Source organism: Odontomachus brunneus, unplaced genomic scaffold (assembly GCF_010583005.1).
Source record: "Odontomachus brunneus isolate Ranch 3 - 2012 unplaced genomic scaffold, Obru_v1 Obru_scaffold_023, whole genome shotgun sequence".
Classification (NCBI taxonomy): Eukaryota; Metazoa; Arthropoda; class Insecta; order Hymenoptera; family Formicidae; genus Odontomachus; species Odontomachus brunneus.
Genome location: NW_022639473.1, coordinates 1,671,743 through 1,692,892, shown reverse-complemented (window position 1 = coordinate 1,692,892; position 21,150 = coordinate 1,671,743). Strand labels below are relative to the sequence as shown.

General features: G+C 44.5%; 1 protein-coding gene across 5 annotated transcripts in view; it reads left to right on the top strand.

The window, feature by feature from the left end:
- Positions 1-21,150, top strand: part of LOC116842222 (immunoglobulin superfamily member 10-like) — a 155,808-nt gene that overhangs the window by 36,153 nt on the left and 98,505 nt on the right. For all 5 annotated transcript variants that reach the window (XM_032811116.1, XM_032811118.1, XM_032811117.1 and 2 more), the window contains 3 exons: positions 7,795-7,938; positions 11,421-11,494; positions 12,161-12,310. In XM_032811116.1, coding sequence (XP_032667007.1) covers positions 7,860-7,938; positions 11,421-11,494; positions 12,161-12,310 — 303 coding nt within the window. In that variant the 5' untranslated portion in view covers positions 7,795-7,859. The remainder of the gene's footprint in view (positions 1-7,794; positions 7,939-11,420; positions 11,495-12,160; positions 12,311-21,150) is intronic.

Sequence of the window (21,150 nt, the reverse complement as noted above, 5' to 3'; positions counted from 1 at the left end):
CCGCTGATCGATCGCGAAGAATGCAACGATGTTTCGCGCGACTAATTTTTGTAATCGGAAATAGTGCGCTGAAACAATACGCGTGAAATTCTCCTGACATTGAAAGCGTCGGAATCCCGGAATATGTGTAAACGATTGCGGGCTGAAGCGAATGTCTCTCCATTTCTGTCGCAAACACGCAGCGCGGATCAGCCTGGTAATCGCGAGTACGAATTGAACGACACGCGCGTCAGTTTAATAGAAGCGAGTGCGACTACAAGCACGTAGCGCGGCTGTGCGCGCGTGTGTGTGTGTCCACGTGATTGTAAATACACGGACGTACACATACGGTTGTACACGCGTATACCCACGTGTTACGGTGGGATTTACTTAGGTACAGCTGATGCATTGTGCATGGGGACAGACCAGGTATTAGGAATGCAGGTGCATAATAACAAGATGCACGGCGACGAGCACGTCGCTGAAAACAACAGGAATCAACTCACCAGGTCCGCCGCTGATGATTCGTACGACATTTTCTAACAGGCACCGCGAACCGCGACTAATTTCACCTGAAACAATAGAATCTCACCTTTGGCGGGATCTTACATATGGCTTCAAGAGAATTCTTCTAAAACCAAGAGGAGAAAATATTCCAATACTAAAGAAAGAAACAGAAGACTAATCGCTGTTTTTTGTAATTTTACATTCTAAGTGAAAACTCGCCAAAAGAGTATTTCTTCTCTAAGTAGTCTATTTTGAATTAATCTTTGAAGTAATCTATTTTGAATTAAGAGGATTATGTCAGAAATTTGAAGTAGAATATCCTTTGTACGCGCGATACAAATCAAGACGCGACAAGCAAGACTTGTATTGTACTGTAGACAAAAGACGAAATTCTTCTAACTTTAAGAATATTGTGCTTAGAACAGGCGTGGAATAGTATAAAGATGAGACTGTACTCTTTTAGGTGCAATCTTTTATATGTATATAAAATTAATTTTCACTACACACCGTCGAAAGCAACGCGATCGTCGATGTCACAGGTGGGCAGATCGACGACAACGATATCGTCGTCCCGAGATACGTCCTACGAATTTTAATTCTCTTACCGCGAAGCCGAGCGTTAATCTGTACAGAGAGACAAAGTGGCGGAGATAATCGAAACGATAATCGTTATCGCGGTCGTTAACACGACATTAAAAGGGAGGAAGCGGCGGCAGTATGCACGGACGCATATGGACGCATCAATAGAATTGTGAATAACAATTAAAATTTCCATTTAGAATTAGCGTTAGAATGGTAAAGAGAGACAGAACAAGTTACAGAGAGAAAGAGGAAGAGAGAGAGAGAGAGAGAATGTGAGAGAGCGAGAGAGAGAGAGAGAATGTGAGAGAGCGAGAATGATCGTAGTGGTGCTCTCGCTGAGATGCTGCCGGTTCAATGGCGCGTTTAATGAATTTAAGCTACCTTCTCCACTTACGAAGCTCAGGTCAGACACCGTCTCACCGTGCCTCCGTACACGTAATAAACTCCGATCTGGGTTGACAACGTGTGCCGGCACGTGTACGGGCCTTGACGCCACCCTCGCAGATTGCTATTAATAGAACGTGTCCTCACCGCGTGAGCACTCTTGTCTTGCGGGAGGAAGAACCGTATGATTAGAGAATAGAGGTATACAAAGATGTCACGGAATTCTCAGGATTTCGGCACGGCTTTCGTGCGTTATTGGAAGAAAGCAGACACGGTATATTTATCTAATAGGGTTTTAATACCCGGGCTGTGCCACGCGAGTGTATACATATACACGTAGTCGCGACGAGGCACATAAAAATCCCTCCTTGTTCCATCAAGTTGTCGTTAGGACGGTTTTATGATATAACAGCGGGTAACGGGCATTTGTCGGGCCCCCTAGCGCAGTTTGTGCATTCGAAATGCGATGGTCGACGGCCAAATGGGGAGAGAAGACCGCTTTTGCGATGCTCTCTACGGCAGGATATCGTGATAGTACATAACGCTCCGCATTTTGTTGATTCTACCGTTGCACGTACCGTACGTACGATACGTAACGCTCCCGCGCGCTGTAATGTATCGTCAAAGTCGCGTTAGAAACGGTCACTGTAAAAGTTTACGAAGGCGAAGTGCCGCAATAAATTCACATAAGCGTCGCGCCGACGGGGGAGTAAAGTCGTATCATTGCGTTTAATGCGATCAAATTGCAGTTGTCGCTTATATTTCCCGGGCGATACGGAGCTTTCGCGAGTTTGGCGAAGGCGAGGATTTCTCTTAGCGGGCGCGTGTGAGGAAAGGGGTGTTCTTTTATCGGGTTTCGTACAAATTCTCGCGGCGCGCGCAATTTGTTACGTTGCTGTTGACGCAAGTGTGGTTGCGTTGCAAACACGGCTGTTGTTGTTGCACAACCGCGCAACACGCGACTATCGCCTTTATCATAGTACGGTCATTGTAGCAGTAGCCGTGGCTACTTGATTGTTGTCACTTCGACATCAAAGCGTGATCGGCAAACATCGCGTCGCCCGCGATCCGTTGTAACTTTTACTCGAAATCTCCTTCAAAAACATTTCCCCTCTGCGTCGATCGCGCGGACATGTCCTCGTCGTCTTCGTATGTTCTATTTACGTCGTAATACACTGCAACGTAAAAATGTGATTTTTCGTGTGTTTTTCGCATGTGTGTGTATGCGCGAGAGAGAGAAATAGCTGGAATTAAGCCATGCTAAATTAGCGAAATAAGCCCATTCTCGGTGAAATTTATTTCCACGCATGTGTGTGTATATGTAGGTATGCGTACACGCGCTTAAAATAATTCCACAGTCAGCGTAACCCAGTTTGAGAACGTATCGATTCGACGACAGTAATGCATTTCAGTAATGCATAATATTTTTGCTATACGAAAATGCAGACTAATTGCTAAATCCACGTTCAGCCTTGTCGGATTGTACCGATCGTCTACAATCGGCACGATTAATAACTTCCAGATCGAGAGCCAACGGGCTAACGGGTTAGTTGGTTCGTCGGCTTTCGCGAGGTTTATTGAGCAAACATTGGCTGAAGTTGCGATTGCGGACATCGTATTGCCAAAATCGATCGCCTCACGTATGGCGGAGAATAAGCGAAAAGGCAGCAGAGGTCATTGAGATACGCGATCGGACATGGTGAATTTTTGTTCGACTTGTTTTTATTGCGTTGTTTTATTTTCTCGTGATGTGCTTGCGCGCGTGTCTACCATAAATTTAAGTGAATGTTCCTTTATACCGTCAGTAACTTTCCCAGAATCTTTAAACTAATTACCCAACTTTCAAAAGTCGCTCTCCGAAGGTTGGATCCAGTGTAACGTTGGTAGCAAAGGTACTTTTTCGTGCATGTACACTGGGATCTATCCTGCACTGGGATCTTGAAATAATTTTTAAGTTTTCACAAATCGGTTTCTGAAAGTATTTTAATGATTTTAGTATTTTAATGATTTATATTTTATAAATCTGTATGTAAATATTTTATGTAGGAATATTCGTACAGCACGTAAATTATTTTTACTTGGTCTAATTACCTGATATCACACATTTTGTGAAAAAAATAGAAGTTTTCGTCAACAATATTTTTTATTAACATTTTTAGATTTTATAAGTAAAATATTTTATAGAAACGCTTTATATATTTTAGCTTTTATACAGTTATATGAACTAGCTAACATTTTTACTTCTTTTTTAAATAATTTATAATATAATCTTGTGTTATTTACAACCGACCTCTCATGCCTGTTCTTCTTTTCGCGCGAGACGCTATCGCGTCTCTTGATCTGATCTGACAGCTGTTAGATCAGATTTGATAGAATGTACGAATGACTTCGCGCCATTTCGTGATATAAGACGTAAAAATATCCTAAAATTAGTCAACGACAAAATTTCATTGATGAAAATTGGGCGATTTCGGACTTTCTGTCAAGATATATTCTCTAATAAAGCATGTAGCGCAAAAATAAGGACAGTTTTCTCAAGTAATCGAATTCTAAGGAATCGATTGAGATCACTTAGAACTCAATCGGTTCAGCCGTTATAGTAAAATGAGAAATCTTGCATCCGATTAACTAGAGGCGTCGTATAAATATACGCGGCCGGTCTCACGCTCATTTCTCGCTTCGCACGTTCACTTGGCGCAAGACGTTACTGCGTCTCTTGAAATTAACCGTCATTTAATATGTACCGTTTTCAAACATTTGCGGCGTACGCGCTGCAAATTATATTAAAGGGTTAAGTGCAGGAAATTTGGAAGTTGGCTGCAGTTAGTTCAGGATGATCTAAGGGAACGTTTCAACTTGTTTACTAACTTGCTTCATAACGTCGATGTTATCAGGTAATTCTCTCGATCGATTGATTACTTGCGCGCCCTTTAATAAACTTCCGAAACCTGTGCTCTCTTAACGAAATTAAATAGCAACGCTCGTAAAGTTACGCACGTTCCATCTAATCAACGCAAAAATAGGTTATTACAGGGATTACTACTAAGTTACGACTAAAATAAAATGTAAGCGTGTCCGTTGATTTTTATCTGTTACTAGTTTAAATTACCAGAGTTGCCCGGATTATCACAAAGTGTCAAGGAGATGAAATCATAGGGAAGATGTGAGATGCTCACAAGTTTCATGGTAGTCTATATTTTTCGCATGATTCTAGAGAGGTTCTAACCATGCAAAATTTGGATTAGATTTGGATTGGTTTAAGAATTTATTAGGGAACATATATAGACAAACATTCTATTTTACATATACAGATAACACGTAGGGAACTTTTTGCTGTCTCAAAACGAGAAATCAAAATTTTCGTTGGTTTATATTTTTAATGCAAAAGCAGAGAAAGAGAAAGAGAGAGAAAGAGAGAGAGAGAAGTAGTAAAAGGGAGGAAGATAGAGAGAGACGAAATTAGCGAAAATTAAACGTTAAAAGCTCGCGAATATACGTCAAAAGATCTCGATGTGTTTACGATGTGTTGGGTGGCCCGGTGAGTTTGACCGAATGGCTGATCGTCTCGTTCGGGCATTCGCCCATGCCGGCCACAAAACGAGAAAATTTTATCCCGCTGCCTCGTTCATTTTGCTAGCGATGCCGCGACAGTATACTGATCGCTCCTAGCCACCCGCACCCTCCGCCACTCGCAATCTACGTGTCGTAATTTGCTCAATCGCTCGATCTCTTTCTGGTCCAGCAGTCTTCCGCTGCCGATTGGGCGATCGCGCTATCGAATGGGCGGATAGAACATTAGTTACCGGTAACAAGCGCGCGTAACAAGTACGTTACACCGTACCGGGGGCATGTTCGACACAACCATAAAGTATGCGTCACACCACGCTACTTGCGCAAACCTGGCGGCCAGGTGAGGATTTGTTTACTGCTATGCGAACAAGAATCGCCCGAGCAGGCGGATATACATGGATAGATCTCGAATCGATCGATGGATCGATTTGAAAGAAGCATTTTGATCGGCTGTTGACGCGGGAAAACTCGCGATTTCTCGTTTGCTAGCTCGTTAACTCGTCGCCAGCCAGCTCGTTCTTTTTCTTCCTCGTGGCCGTTACGTTGCAGTTGTATTTACAACGTGAAAAATAAGCGCACGGTAAAAATAATATTTTTATTTAGAGAAATAGACGGGATCGGAAAGTATTTCTCGACGGGCTATTTGTCGATGCGTCTATTCTAGTTTTCAGCGATGCGCGCGACAGCGCGTTTACCTTCGTTTTTCCGGCCACCGAATCGGCGCGCGCGCGGCTGCCTCTCCGACTCGCGTTGTTCCATCGATTCGCACTCGGTTTGTCTAGTTCAAACAACGACGAGCAGTTAGATACAAGGAAGACTTTTATTCGTACCGTCGGCACGGCGCCGCAACTCGTTACCGGCGCCGGCACCTGCGCCAGATGGTGAAATAATTTGGAACTTGTGCGAATAAACGACGACGGTTCTTCGGTGTTACCGGCTGGTAAAACTGAAAATTGCTTGTCCCTTCTTAGTTCTGCGGGTCGAAGCTGGCGAATCGTAAGGGCACAAAGCTTGTCCTTTGCCGGCACGCGAGACTGATCGGAAAGGAGGAAGGGAGGAAAGGGAGTAGCAAGGAGTAGGAAAAGTTGGGGGGAACGCGCTATGTGGAAGGTGACAGCCGGTGAAAGAGCTGCCGCGGCGTCTGGAGAAACTCCGAACTTGTCGATAGATTCGTTAGAGCAAACCTGGCCTCTCTCTTTCCTCTCTCTCTCTCTCTCTCTCCCGGGGCAGCGAGCTGACTACCGAGGCGCGTACCATGTTTTCCCCCGAACTTCCGACCAAATTGAATCACGTGGAATTTCGTGGTAACAATCTTCTGTTTGACTTGGAGCGACCGGTTGATTTACCTCGTGCTCGGGATCCGCGCGGCCCTCGCCAGTCTTCTAAGGTCTAGCGATCTCTCGTTCTCCTCGTCGAACGGGTTTGAGCTTCTTCAGCATAACTCGATCGCAACGTATACTCAATAGGAAGATAGCGACGTGGAGAGTACCGATGTACCGATGCCGAAAGGGGTGTGAACTTCTTGTAAGTAAATTTTCGCGAGCGGGTTATTGCTACGGTTTCGAGAGAGAGAGAGAGAGAGAGAGAGAGAGAGAGAGAGAGAGAGAGAGAGAGAGAGAGAGAGAGAGAGAGAGAGAGAGAGAGAGAGAGAGAGAGAGAGAGAGAGAGAGAGAGAGAGAGAGAGAGAGAGAGAGAGAGAGAGAGAGAGAGAGAGAGAGAGAGAGAGAGAGAGAGAGAGAGAGAGAGAGAGAGAGAGAGAGGGAGGGAGAAATAGAGAGAAAGAGCGGGAGGGAAAGAGAGGCAGAGAGAGTAATTGAAGCTCAGCCGTGTGCACCGAGATGCACAGCACCCGTGTGCAAACGCGGGATATTCACGCGCGATAAGAGGCATAAAGATACAACGTGATATTTCGACGTGCCACGTTAATGTGCGATGTACGTAATGCAATGACGGGACGCAGACACCATCGCGTCGCTCCAGATGTTACCTTCGCGGAAGCGAAATGTTATGAATTAGCAGGGGAGCGTAAACAACTCCTACAATTTATGCCGCGCAAATAATAATATGTAAATGTATTATTCATAGCTTACGGCGCATATTTTGATTAAATTAATGTAGGATCTCTGTATCGGATTTTGCGGGATGTGTTCTCTATTTGAAATGACGTCACGCCGTTTCTTTTTCTTTGAATCCGCAATTGCTACCTTCGTATATTTGCGAGACTCGCGATAGAGAAACGTCGTTCTATTCCATTCGCCTTTGCACCGTGATATTGCCGAGCATCTGCGAGAGCTCGTACGAGTCCACTCGAGGTGTCGTATCGCAGTATCGTCGTTTCGAAGAGACGCGATTTTCTGGCCCCATACCTTGAGGATATACCGCACTGATCTCATTAGCGAGGGATGGACACTCTGTGTACCGCGAACTCGAGTAGAACAGAGGTAGAAAACAGGAAGTTCGCCTCAAGTCCGGAGGGAGTCGTTCGGTTTGGCAGGCCCCGTTTGACGTACAGGCACTAGCCGCTATTTAATGATCCTTGACGGTCTCGCTCTGTGCCTTGCTAATTACCACATACTCGTTGATTGATCACCGTTTTATGCGCTCGGCCGTTTTTACGCCCATAATACCGACACGGACGACGATTAATTCAGCTAATACGAGTTTGCGATTCGCGTTAATTGTCCACCGTTGTTCTTATTGAGAAACGCGACGAGGACTCTTTTGCTGATGGAAACTGCATCCTGAACGAGCACTCGTTTCTTGTGTTTGCAGATAGACAACGGTGCTGCTGCTGTGTACCAACTTTGGAAACAGAGATGAGTTGAGGATCGACTACGATGTTGAGTCGTCTTTCGGCCGTGGTGGCCTCCATTTTGGTTCACCAGATACACTTCCTGTGCACCGCCAGCACTTTGGGTGAGTAATAAAGGGAGTTTGATATTATATTCAGATGAAATATACTAAAAGGGGGAGACAAGTCGTTATTTCGAATAAATGAGAAGACAGTACGGCAGAAGCAATGATACGCGCAATTGAGGAGAATGAATGACTGAATGAAAGTAGGGATCGTAGAAACGATCGGGGGAAGCGGACTCGATATATTTACGTTCGGTAGTTTTGCACGCCAATATTCGCTCTCCCGGCGCACTCGACGGGAAGAAAGTCTTTGTTGTCGGTGAAAAATATTCAGGCGTAGTTTTCGAAGGGAAAACCAGATTATAGCCGGCTGAATAACGAGCCACGGGCCGAACGGTCGGCAGCCAGACATTGTCCTATAATTTTCCAATTAAGGCATTGGATTCTCATAAATTCACGAGCACGGACGGCTTCCATAAATTTGACGCTGTGCCGAGCGACAAACCGCGGTCGATACGACGTACTTTTAGATTCGAGGTGGCTCTTACAGCGTCGGTTGAAATGCTGAAATTGAAGGGGAGGAAGAACGATGAGGAAAATCGCGCAATTGATCACGATACTTCTTCGGAGGCACGAAAGTCTGTTTTCCTTTGACGGGAATAATATAGGGCACTTCCGGCGCGCGCGTCGGATTCGCGCTATGTCTTTGTAACGCGAAAATATATATTATAACGAGACGACTTTGAGGATTTGTCGATTGTGCGGTGTCTTTTTCCAGTTCTCACGTGTCCCTTTCTTTCCTTTTCACAAAACTACATATTTTCAATCGTGGCATTGAACGAATTCGTGGTTTGGAGAGATCTCAGTCGTATCTGATTATGAGAAGCGCGACTCTCGAGTCTCACATTTCGAGTCCGTTCTTTTCTTCACGGCAATTTTTTCCAGCGCACATTGTGTCGAATCATCCGTCGGCGTTACGTTTCCTCTCGCGTTGGGTACGTTACACTTCTTGCCGCGTGTCGAGACCGTAATCCGCGGACGTATCCGAAGCGTATTTCGGAATCCTGACCGGTAACCGGATTTATCCCTCCCGTGGAGATTATGTGCTTCGTCTTTCCCGCGGATATTAGAAGCCGTCCGCCTCATTCCTTTTCCGGGGGTGTCTCTGCAGCGGGAGAATTCAACTTGTTAAATTGGTGTAACGGGTGGTCTCTCTCTCTCTCTCTCTCTCTCTCTCTCTCTCTCTCTCCGCCAGCGTTTCTAGGGCTGATACATCTCTGGAGGATTATCCTATCCTTCCACGAGAAATGGTTAGGTAGAGACCTTGGAGCCAAGATAGAGAAACAGGCGGAAAGTGAGACGATTCGTCAAGGCAAGGTGAAAGGGAGCAATACAGGGTTGGTGGGTTTAGTGCGCGGACGATCAGCTGAGAAAATAATTTTCGGGCCGCATCTTTCACATCGTCGGGATTTCTCGGATTCTCAGGCGCGATCGTGGAAGGTCCTCTCTCGGCAAAGCCCTTCTGACTGGCGAGCCAAGTAGGTAGAGTCGAGCCACTCTCTTCACTTCGTCTCGTCTCGCCCGGTCGAGAAACGGTCGCGTAGAACGACAAGGACCGTTTGAATCGTCGAATTTGATGGAGAGAGATATTGCAATGGCCGTCGTCGCGCGCGCGGTATCTTCGCGATTCCATCGCGCGGTCTCCTTTATTTTTCAACACTCCGTTTGTGTCTCCTTCAGCGGCGCGGGCTTTATAAGAGCCGAGATTGCACGGTTTTCCGGTATCGTTCCGAAAAAACGACGACTCGCTTGGAAACTGGCTTTATTACCTCTTTCTGTTCGACCCGCGCGCGCGTGCACCGTGCCAAGCTATGCAAAGCTATGCTTATAAGACCACCCTCTGCCTTCGATCGCGCGAACCGAGGATATGGAAGGAGATGACACGCGGTCGTGGAAATTGTAGCGAACAGCGTTTGTGAAATGCGACGCGTAACACGTCGCGTTATTGCGCGATTCCCTCATAGTTCGCGCGGCATCGCAGTGCAGTCTCGTGTCGTCTCAATCAAGCCTCGGAGCGGATTATTCAACCTCCGATAAATTGCCATTTTCCGAAATAAATCGGTCGATAGATCGGTCCTCCTCTCTTTGAGGCTCTTCAACGAGTTGTCTGCCTCTCATCGCTCGTTGCTTCGCTCAGGTCTTTTTGCGTTCTTCACCTCTTCCGCTCTGCGGAAGAGAGGTTCCAATCCGCTTAGAGGCGAGTATACGCGTATAATGCGCATTGTTCGCGAAACGTTTCGTAACGGTTTGCTTTCGCTCGTGCGTGTTTACCTCGAATTTTCGCGAAATTATTTATCCAGCGAGACCTCGCAATGAAAGCAAGCCGACGGTACGTTGGCCGCGTGTCGAGAGTTATTCCATGTTTTTGTGTCTAAACGCGAAGATAGACGTGCCGGCGCGAATCTATGTTAGATTTTGCCGGCGAAACGTGCTCATTTCGTCGCCGCGGGAATTACGACGGGGAGCCGACGCGCGTTTCGCGGTGTACGCGTGAACGCACACTGACGCGGCCGCGATGCATGCAAAAGGCAATTTTGCCGAATCGATCCTGTCAGCCCCGCGCCAGCGGTCTATGGCTTTAATATTGAAATTTTTACGTGGGGGTTTAGATACAAATGTTCACACAGGGCTTCGCGCAGGCTAACCGTGCATCGCGCGGACGTTTTCTCTTTGACCAATTTACTATCGATTATTTTTGAAAGAGAATTACGAAGCATCAATAATTCCTTTCTGGTGGCGCGAAATAAAAAAAGAATAGGAGCACTCGTAATTAAAGTATCTTGATAAAAGTGAGCGAAATAGATTAAAGCATAATGCGAACGATGAAATGATGAAAATGAGGCAATCGCTTACGGTCTTACCTCTTAATATCACGCTTCGTATTTTCCTTTAAAGAGATTATTAAATTTTTCGCGTACCTGAAATCGCGGGGGCTTATTGAGAAATTTGCCATTGGTTGTGGAACTTGGCAAGGTGAATATATTTGCGCGCGTACCGTCTCAGGAAGTTACGTAGTCGCGTGTGCTTCTTGCTGATAAGACCATTCAAGTGTCGGCAAGTAAAGGGATTCGCTTCGCCCCGTCGCACATTGGGATGGAAAGTGAAATCCTCTTCGGTCTTATATACGAGCCGTATTATCTTCTTCTTTTCTTTCTCTTTTTTTCTACAGTATGCTTAATACAATGAAGCCTTCAGTTTATGTAGACGTAGTCTTTAGCTTATATAGAATGAAATCTTATGGAGACTTCATTTCTCTATATCCTTGAGAATATCTACCATAATTTTTTGCATCTCTATGTTGAATCTGTTTCTCGCGTGTTGAGCAAAATTTTGAGGACCAATTGGTTATCACAGATTTTGAAAATCAGAGGAACAATAATGACTTCATGATTTATTTCGTTTACCGCGATATGGACAGTGTAACATGTATTTGTTATTATCTAGGTGTAAATACTTAAAATGTTCATTAAATTGTGTTACAGGTGCGAAACCATTTCCAGGATTCGAAAATCTGCCGCGCTCATTTTGGCATGAACTTAGTTCACCTTTCACAGAGGTTAGTCGCGTACAGTACGATTTTTTCACGGAATTAAATTAGACTATATGTAATATGGAAAACTGGACATAACGTATTATTCTGTTTTCAATAGCATATGGATGAGTGAACGAATATATTATAAGCAGCTTATTTAGAGATCGACATGAAATTCCGATTTTTGGGACATTATAAATTTGGAAGAGCCGCGAATGTAATTTACAACGCGATTGATTCTATTTTGCAGAGATTTTCGAAATTAATCTTTTGAAGTAACGGACCTACTTATAAAACGATACAATCGGTGTGATATTTCTTGGAAAAATTTCACGCCAACATTTATTACATTTGTTGAACGATTCTCACCACGAAACGTGTATTTATCGTGAATGCAAAGTTCATGCATATTACCGGAATTTGCAATTCGAATAACCTTTTGCGTTCGCCGTTTGAGTGTTTCATATTCACCGTTCACTGCATTTTGCATGAAAGGTTATATGTATATATATATATATATATATACATAATATATACATATGTATACACGCATAAATATATTTAGGATTAACGGTAGTTATAAATACTTTGCGTCATTTCAAAAGCGGGATTTCTCAGATTACATTACGAGCGCATTGAATACGCGTCGAGTAGCCAAAAGCGTCAAACGACTTTCGATTTTGATCGTAGGTTTACGAGGTGGAAAGTTTCGTGACTGAAACAAGTGGCACTCCTGAACCGAAGCCATTTTTCGAGGATCCGGAGAGCAACATTACCGTACAGCTTGGTGCTCAAGTCTACATGCACTGCAGGGTGCAGAATCTACAAAATACTTTCAAGGTGAGTGCTACACGTTTCCATCTTCGAGCATATTCCAAGTAATGCACGGATTTGCCAACAAATTTGACTTCGTGCAACTCGCGTGACCTACGTACACTCATCAAGGGAATGAGAGAGAGAGATGGAGATATAGATAGAAGGAGATAAATCTTTGTAGTTAATATTCCGGGATTTCTTCTTCTCACACAAATCTCTTCATCATTTTCCATGGTCTTTGCATCATGGTTTTTGAAAATTAAGAGAGATGTTCTAATATTTAATTTGCAAACATCCCCACGCCGCATATAAAAAAACGCGAAAATAAGCAAAATTTCAAATGTGTGCGATGTCGCGTTATCTCCTAAAAGCAAAGCACTTCGCACTGTTTTATGAAGACCTTGTTGGCTTTCGCTTGTTCCCTTTCCCATGTGCCGCCACTATGCGGCACACTTAGCTCATCCTAATTCTCCCAAAGGAAATTCCGTAGATAGCGGTGAGATATTTTCCTCGTAATTTTGCGGTAGCGCTACTCTATCAGCACGATGACGGTTATCGCGCGAACCTCCGTGCTCATTGGGCGTGCTCGTGTGTGCGCGTAAACAAATTTTGTGCGCATGTCTGCGCGAATTAAAGCAAATTGCCTATTTATTTAACGAGTCGCGCGTTGAGAGGATACATAATTTGCAATTTATTTGTATATTTCATAATCATTTATGGAACGGCGCTTTTACAATTGTCAGAAGCGCGCGGTAATATCGCGCGTAAAACGCAATTATAAATATTATTATTATTGTGACTTTTGGTTCTCGCGCAGACGCTATGTGTCGATGCAAACCGCTGCGATTTATATCGTACAAAGAAGAATTATCGGACTGGGGCTTTCGTCGGTGTTCGCCATTGTCTTGTGATAATCCTTATAGATAATTTTGTCGAGTTGCCGCAGTCACCGCGGTTTACGGAACGCGTTTCGCGGTAATTCCGGTAGACAAGTACGCTTTGACTTAATGTTTCTTCGTGCGGCACAATTTCCGATCGATACACAGCCACGGAGCTTAAAGGACCTAATCACCGATGTACAGACGCAGTGAGACAGCATTCGGTACAAACTGATAGTTGCGGGCCTTTGAAACAGTCGTGAACTTGATATCGCTGTGGCGACTCAAGTCAAGCAACACTTCGCAGTGAAGCCGGTAAATACCGACGTTGACACAATAGTTCCCCTTTAATGTGTCTCCGTTCGTGCGCTGTATGGAAAGAAATTTATCTTATTCTGATTCCTTTCAAGTTCAGCATTCTTGTTTTTATACTCGTTAACTAATGTAATCGTCGCTAATAACGCAACTTATGTGAGCGAGCGAGCGAGCTCTCCGCCACGTAAGTTTTCTCTTCCGCAGGACAAAGTAACTTAATATTTTACACGAGAGCCACACTAAATAGGACGAAAACATTTTGCGCGCGCTTGCCTCTTAGTATCTTGCACCTGTGTTTGCAGAGATAGCAGCCCGGCGCGGCGCGGCGCATCACAACGCGTAACGTTTGCCGGTATCGGTCGTCATAAAAAAACACACACAGCGTAAGTGCACCGTTACATTCGCCGTGATGTATCGCGATCTATAAATCGTTGCTGAACTTAGCAGTCTCTCGGGCGAAGCGCGCGGGTCGCGCAGGAGCAAACAGTGTAGCGGAACATTTCGCTCGTTGGTTTGCGAGTACTTGGAATTCAATCTTTCTAAGTGGAGGTGCGCTGGTGGTTGAGCGAAACAAGTTGTTTCATACAGTGAGATGTGAATTGCGTGGCCGCTGCACGCTGTCGCGCACGAGTGTATCCCGGAGCAGGATTTTTAAAGATGAACCGGAGATCGTTTTCTCGACTTAGCGAGGAAAAAGGCGCGCGTTAATGAAACGCGTTTGTTTCAATGATATTATCGATTTACTATAGTCGCGAGTATCATTGTATTTTTATTATATTCCAGGCGACCGTGCTTTAGACCGTGGCGTGTCGTTATTATCGCGGAATTTCGCGCGCGAAACCGCGTCTTGCGAGTACTCGCCATTAGCGAGGCGCTACGTTCCATTGGATTAAAATTCCTACACGTATAATGGCCATGTATCGATCGACGAGCCTAATGTGTTCTTCTGTGATCAAACATGCAAAATATTCTCGGGCGAGCCGGGCTCGCGAACGTGCCGTCCAAGGAATTTCCGTCACGACCGATATTTTTGGTATCCTCATTCAGCGAACTTTCCACGTCGCGGCGATTATTCTCCCTGATATTTATTATATCGCACGCGATATAATAAATATGAAATTTATTATTTCGACGGGAAGGAAGGAAAATGTAAAAGGTGAGCGGGGCGAGAAGACGTCTAATATCTGCGCGTCTAATATCAGGCGGAACTCGCGCATCATCTTGAACGAGATATAAACTGCGTTAAATAATGGTTACGCGCGGTGGCAAGTTTAAAAAGATTAATAATTCATTAATGCGCAATATAGTCGCGCTGTTAGATACTTCAGATCGGCGAAACATTTTCCGCGTGGTAACGAGAGCGGAAAACTGTTTGCTTTATCCCAACGGATACCCCGTGGAAAGCAACGGGAGCGGCAGCTTCATTAACAGTAACAAAGACTTGTTTCTTGTCTCGCGATCAATAATGTTAATAAGACGGCCGCTTCAGCTGCTCTCTAATGCGAGATCCATGAGCTTGCTGTTCCAGCTGTTTATTCTCAGTCGCCCGGTGTCGGACGAGTACGAAGAGTGATTGACTTGAACTACTTAAAGACAACCGTAAGCTGCTATCTGTCTGCCGGCGAGATAATCAGTTTATGTAAATTGTCTCGGCGCACCTTAACGATATATTCTATGTATTTCGAACTATCGTTATTTCACTCCATTGTTTTCGAGTCTCGAGTTTCGAGTCAGCCTTACAAACATGAAACATAAAATTCGTTGTTTTGCTCTCGCTTTATAATACAGAATCGCAGACCGTGATAGTACGTATATAAAATTCGTTTCCGTTGCTCGTCGCAGTTTTAGTTAAATGCGCGCTGCCCGTTAATGGGATCCATATTATTAATGACGTGCGAGCAAGATGGAAGATGATATATAATTCGAAGAGTTACCGACGGGGCATGCAAATAGGTACTCGCGTTCTTATAAGCGAGATCCCTGTACTCCGAATTGTCTCGAAGTCATTTCGAACTTCTTCCCATTTTCGCGACTTCCCCGCGCACATAACGCGGGCACATCGGCCAAACTTTTAACGGCGTCCTCGTCTCGCGCCACATGAAAGTTTATGCCCATGTAATTAGCTCAACGAAGAGGCCGCCGCTGCATTAATTATAAACCGGTTGAGACTACGGTAATACGACGTTATGCGTAATTAACGCGTTACATCGTACCACTTGAAACAGACGTGAATAGTCGCGACAGTTCTGCAGTCCATTCGGCCGAACACTCTTCCCAATTCTATAACCCGACTATCCTTATACTTGAAGTGTATAAAACCAGCATGTTAGACTATTGATTAATGAGACATTTTTCTTAGCATCTTTTAAGTCTGACAGCTGCTTTCTGCGCTGCAAAGTATAAAGAATAAAATTCTGGAAGCAATATTTTTGTATTCCAGTGATCCCCGAAGTTAAGAAAAACCTACTTTCATACAATATTTTGAAATGTTTTTTCATAAATTTTGAAATTTGCTTGGAAGAAGATTGAGGAGCCAGAAGTGCAGCGAGAAGAACATCAAATACGCGCGTACGCGACGGATATCTTTATATACTTATAAAATTATGATCGCGCTTCTCTCGCGTGAGCAACTGTAACTCGCGATACTTCACTTCGGCAGTTTACGACTGCATTTGCGTTTTATGACGAATCTCTTCGAAACGAATCATACGCGTGTCAGTATTTTTCGAGAAGGCATTAACGTTGTGTTACGCCTTCGCGGCAGATCTTGAGCGCGGTTTTCGAGCTGTTTGCGAAAACAGGAAGGAAGCCGTTTTGTAACGCAAACTCCCACCAAGACAGCGCGCGAGGTTGCACGCTGAGAGCGTTGATGAAATTTTCACTTCATGAGCGTCATGAGAGTCGGTCTCTTCCGTGTGTCTTTTCTTCCTTCTTCTCTCATATATTATTCGAAAATGGCCACGTGGCACGGATTTGATAGGCGGAATGGATATTGTGCGCTTGCTCCTCGATTGCACGACCGCACACTGATTCCTTGTATGCATCAATCCCGAAGGGAATCGCATGCTGGGATCGTCTTTCTGGTCGCACAATATCATCATGCATAGCGGTATCCGCTTTCTTGAGGTCAATTGAGAGAGATAGAGATAGAGAGATAAAGAGAGAGAGATAGAGGGAATTCCGGGGGAAATCGACATGGTGAATAACTTCCGAGCAGCTATCTGGTGGGCGAATTAAAACTTGACATTTTAACGCATAATTTTATGTTATAAAATATTCACACGCCATTATAGCGCGCGTCGTTTCACGTACGCGTTACGACTATCGGGATTGCAGTCTGAAAATGAGACCGACCGTCGGACAAATTACACGCTTTTTGTATTCGATTCTCCAGCCGGGGTTAATTAATATCAACACGAAAATGTGCAACAATAATTAACGAACAAACGGGAATCTTACAATCTCGACGTGCTGAACTGAATGGCACGATCGAGTATTGCCGCAATCGATAGCAGTCACTCATGAATCTGCCATTGTCAAAACTTTTCAATGCGCGTCGTCGACACATCCGTGCGAATTGCTCGAGCATGATTGAACAGTCTAATGTTCGCGCGTGCATTTATCCCGTGGTTTTATCTTTTCCATTGTTAGACACAATTGCCACGCATTATCGGCGCAATTCGCGTTGCGAATTGAATTATTAAGCGTTATGATTGCCGCATTCGATATAATCTAACGCTAACATTCGCGCGAGTCCTGAGCTATGGGCTTATGGTGCGTATCTACAGCTGCACGCGTCGATATGCGTATATGCACGTGATCTGAGATAGTTAGGAGGTTGTGTCTTTCATGGAACTGCGAACGTTTGCATATACGTATTCATGTGAAACTCGTATAGTTGGTCGTGGCGTTCTACATAAAGTTTCACGATCGGTCGGACCACTACTGGACGCTTTTATACAATTTTGACATGATAATTGGATGATAATTCTGGCCTGACCCCATATGTGTTATTTATGTTTTAGGAATTAAAATGCGCTGTTAGAAAATATATTCTACTGACGGTCTATTCCTACACTCTCTGCTAAAGAGAAACATATAAAAATTGAAAAGAATTCATATGGAAAAAACTAATATTCTCTCATGTGTAATCATTTCCGATGCCAACCATATCTTTTTGCGCTAACAAGATAATAGTTATTATCAACGTTATTTAATAGCATTTATTTCAAACATTTCATTTACAATTACAATTATTTTATCATGCAGTTCTAGTCACGAATGCAGAATACTTTTCAATGTACATTGCTCAATAAGCAATTTTTTCGTGTAGTTCTCGACGCAATATTTATCTAGGTTTCAAAAATCATATGCGCACTATTTGAGAAAGATAATAATGGGAAGTGAAAATTTTCTCGCAAAATGTTTGGTGCAATATAAGTGAATTTGAAATTTCGAGTTTTATATGACAAAAACTGGGAATGTGTTTTCTGAATCGATTAATAACGACGGGAAACGCGTAGCTAGAAATAAATGTGATTAGTGGAAAATTGATTTATCGAATCGATCTATCGAATCGAAGTGAAACTAGAGGATGGGTTTGTTGGAGCGCGGTAACGACGATTGCACAGCCATTTTGGATCCTTTCGCGTCAAGCAGCCGCCATGAACACATCGATCGACATCGCTTCGCGTATTTTTTCGTTACCAAAAGTGAGTTTCGCGCGTAAATAAGTATCGGGAGTGCCGAAAATGCGATATGCGATCGTCAGGATGAGTTGTGAGTACGTTATTACGGAGTAATCTTCTCGTTTTTCAGTATATCAACCTCTGCTCGTCGCGACGTAAGGTATCGTGGTGTCTCCTACATTTGTATCATCGATTTATTTTCAAGTAATAATAGAATCACAAGATCATCAGATTTATTAGTCAGGAACTAAAAATACGGCGATATAATCAGGAGGGAAGAAAAAGTTAAATGACCCCAGAAATATACGTCGAAACTTGGTTAAGTAATATTGGCTTGTTAGCTAGAGAGAGAGGAAGATATTGGATTTATCAACCGGAATTAAAAATACGCTAATAATCAGAGGGATAAATAGGTAATACGACGTTGGAGATATTTGCGACTTGCGGAATCTCGAGAGGTAGCGTCGGTTTATTAACAAGGGGAGTTGTATATTCATAATATTAATTAATATTTTATTGATTCGTGGACGCGAATCGCCATGTGTCGCATATTTCATCCGGCTGGATTAATATTGTAGGGAAGGAGGGAGAAATGAAATATTCATTATTTCTCGTAATGGAAAATCGAGGCAAAAATTCTTTTGTCAGGCCGTCATAACACTCCAGCAGTTATCCTAGCTTTTGGAAGTTATTACTTCTGTCCTCTCCTCTCTCCTTCGGAGACCTCGCCACCACTTTGCATCTCGCACCTCGCTCCTTTTCAATTAGCTGTTCTTCGTACCTTCAGATCCGCGCTTGCTTTTAGCTATTGTCTCGTGTTTAGCAATCCGCATATTCCTCGCCGACGAGTCCTAGCGGCTGCTGGCCTGGTTCACAGCCGAAGTTTCGCCGCGGCTCGTCAATAAGAGACTCAAGGATTAATTAAAGTTTCGCAAACGTGACTCCCATCGACAGCGCTCTCCCGACACCGGACAATGAGTTATTTCGTCCCGCGGGCACGCGCGACCTTCGCGCGACGTAATTTCTTTTTTTCCCAAGTTTCGCGCACAACCGTCGACGAGGCGAGGATTCAGATTGCGGCGATCTCGTCGATGGGCTGGCGAATTCAATTTTCTTACCTTTGTGCGGCGGCCCCGAATTCCAGTTGGACCGGCTTTACGGATTTCGACAAGCGTCAGAGATCACGGTTGCCCGAAACGAGATTTCCACTGTTGGAGTTGTAACCGCGTAACTCTCTCGCGAGCTTCGCGGTGATTTAAGAGGCTCCTCACTTAACTAAAGAGGATAGTAAATTCTGGAACTTTTAGCGTTTTAGATCAATTCGTATTATCAAACACCGCAACTTTTTTCGGGACGCGCCACATTGGCGATGTAGAATCGCGTGGTTCGCCCTGTCAGAAATTCCCAGTGTCTCGCCAGAGCGCAACCGGGAACGGCATGGCGCGAGCGTCGAGCCAAAGCCGCAAAATACCATATATAATGAAGAAGATTAAAAATAAAATTAAAAATTGTTTCCGCCAGAGCGAAATGTCGCGATATCGGAGGGACGTAGAAAAATGTGATTATGGAATATCCGCAAAATTCAATGGGAATATCGGCGCAAAAAACGACGCGCTCACCGCGCGTAGCACAGAGCGCAAAACGCAACGTTTTCAAAGTAACTTGTGTTAAATAATTATGTGCGTTGCACGTTTAGCTCACACGTGGTCTGCGTGTTTTTGCGGCTAGCACGCGTTGCGCCATTAGCCCCGATAGAAATTTATCGACACATGAACATGTCTATTACATTCTTTGACACAGTTCCAAACGTAAAATACAAACGCGTGGGATATTGCGAGCTAATGGAATATAAAAGAGGAAGTAGCGCGTGTGCACGGCGCATCCGCGGCAAATGTTTGCTTAAAATGGAATAAATAAACAAAACGGTGTATCGCCGCGTATTGATCAGTAGCTGAAACATTGAATGTATAAATCGTTAATTTGGCGAATGACTGCGTAGATTCGCGCGCGCTCGCTCGCTCGCTCATTCGCTCGTTCACTCACGCGTTCGTTCGTTCGCTCGCTCACGTGCGAGACCACCTGCATCCATGAACGCTCCGCAAGCAACTACCATCAATCACTTGTGTGCGAGTGTGTGCATGCATCAAACAGAAAGTATACCGCGCAATCTTTTAGTTAAACGTTAACAATTTATATTAACAAGCCGTAATAAGCATTAAAAGGCTTGTGGGCTAATATTTGCCGGGAAATGCGTATTATGTGCGCATTAATATACAATTTCCGTCGAGCACGAAGAGCAGAACTCGCGGCGAGTCAAGCCGACATTCGGGAAAGCGAATTCACCGGCGAGCATATGCGCGAGAATATCCTCCCGGAGGAAATCGCTCGGAGATACTCGTACGCACGTCGTCATACCGGCGCGCGTTTGCTCTGCCTGTGAACCTTCTGGATTTCCCGATTCCCGGTCCTTTTCTCCGCTTTATTCGCACACTTTATCTTCTCGATCCGCAGCATTTCGCGAATTTAGCGGAACGTTCATTCCTCGAAAAAGAGGACGGAGAGAGAGACAAAAAGAAACAGAGAGAGACAGAAAGAAAGAGAGAGACAGAAACAGAGAGAGAAAGAGAGAGAGAGAGAGCGAGAACTTGTGGACTCATTTTCGTTGGTTAACTCGCACGCGCACTTGATCGCAACGCGAGGATGAGACGGCGAGTTTGTGATTGTAGCCGGCGAATAATTCGGCGGGCGAGCGAGCGGCAATCGACCCGACCGCGCGTATAGTTTCCGAAATAATGCGCTATGTGTGCGCTTGTCGTAACGCCGACGGACCCGCGTGCTGCTTTGACGTTTGGTTTGTGGCTCAATTTGCATGTGATAAATGCACCGGCGCGAACCTCGGCTGGCTCGCTTCACGAATGATAGAGAGAGAGAAAGAGAGAGAGAGAGAGAGAGAGAGAGAGAGAGAGAGAGAGAGAGAGAGAGA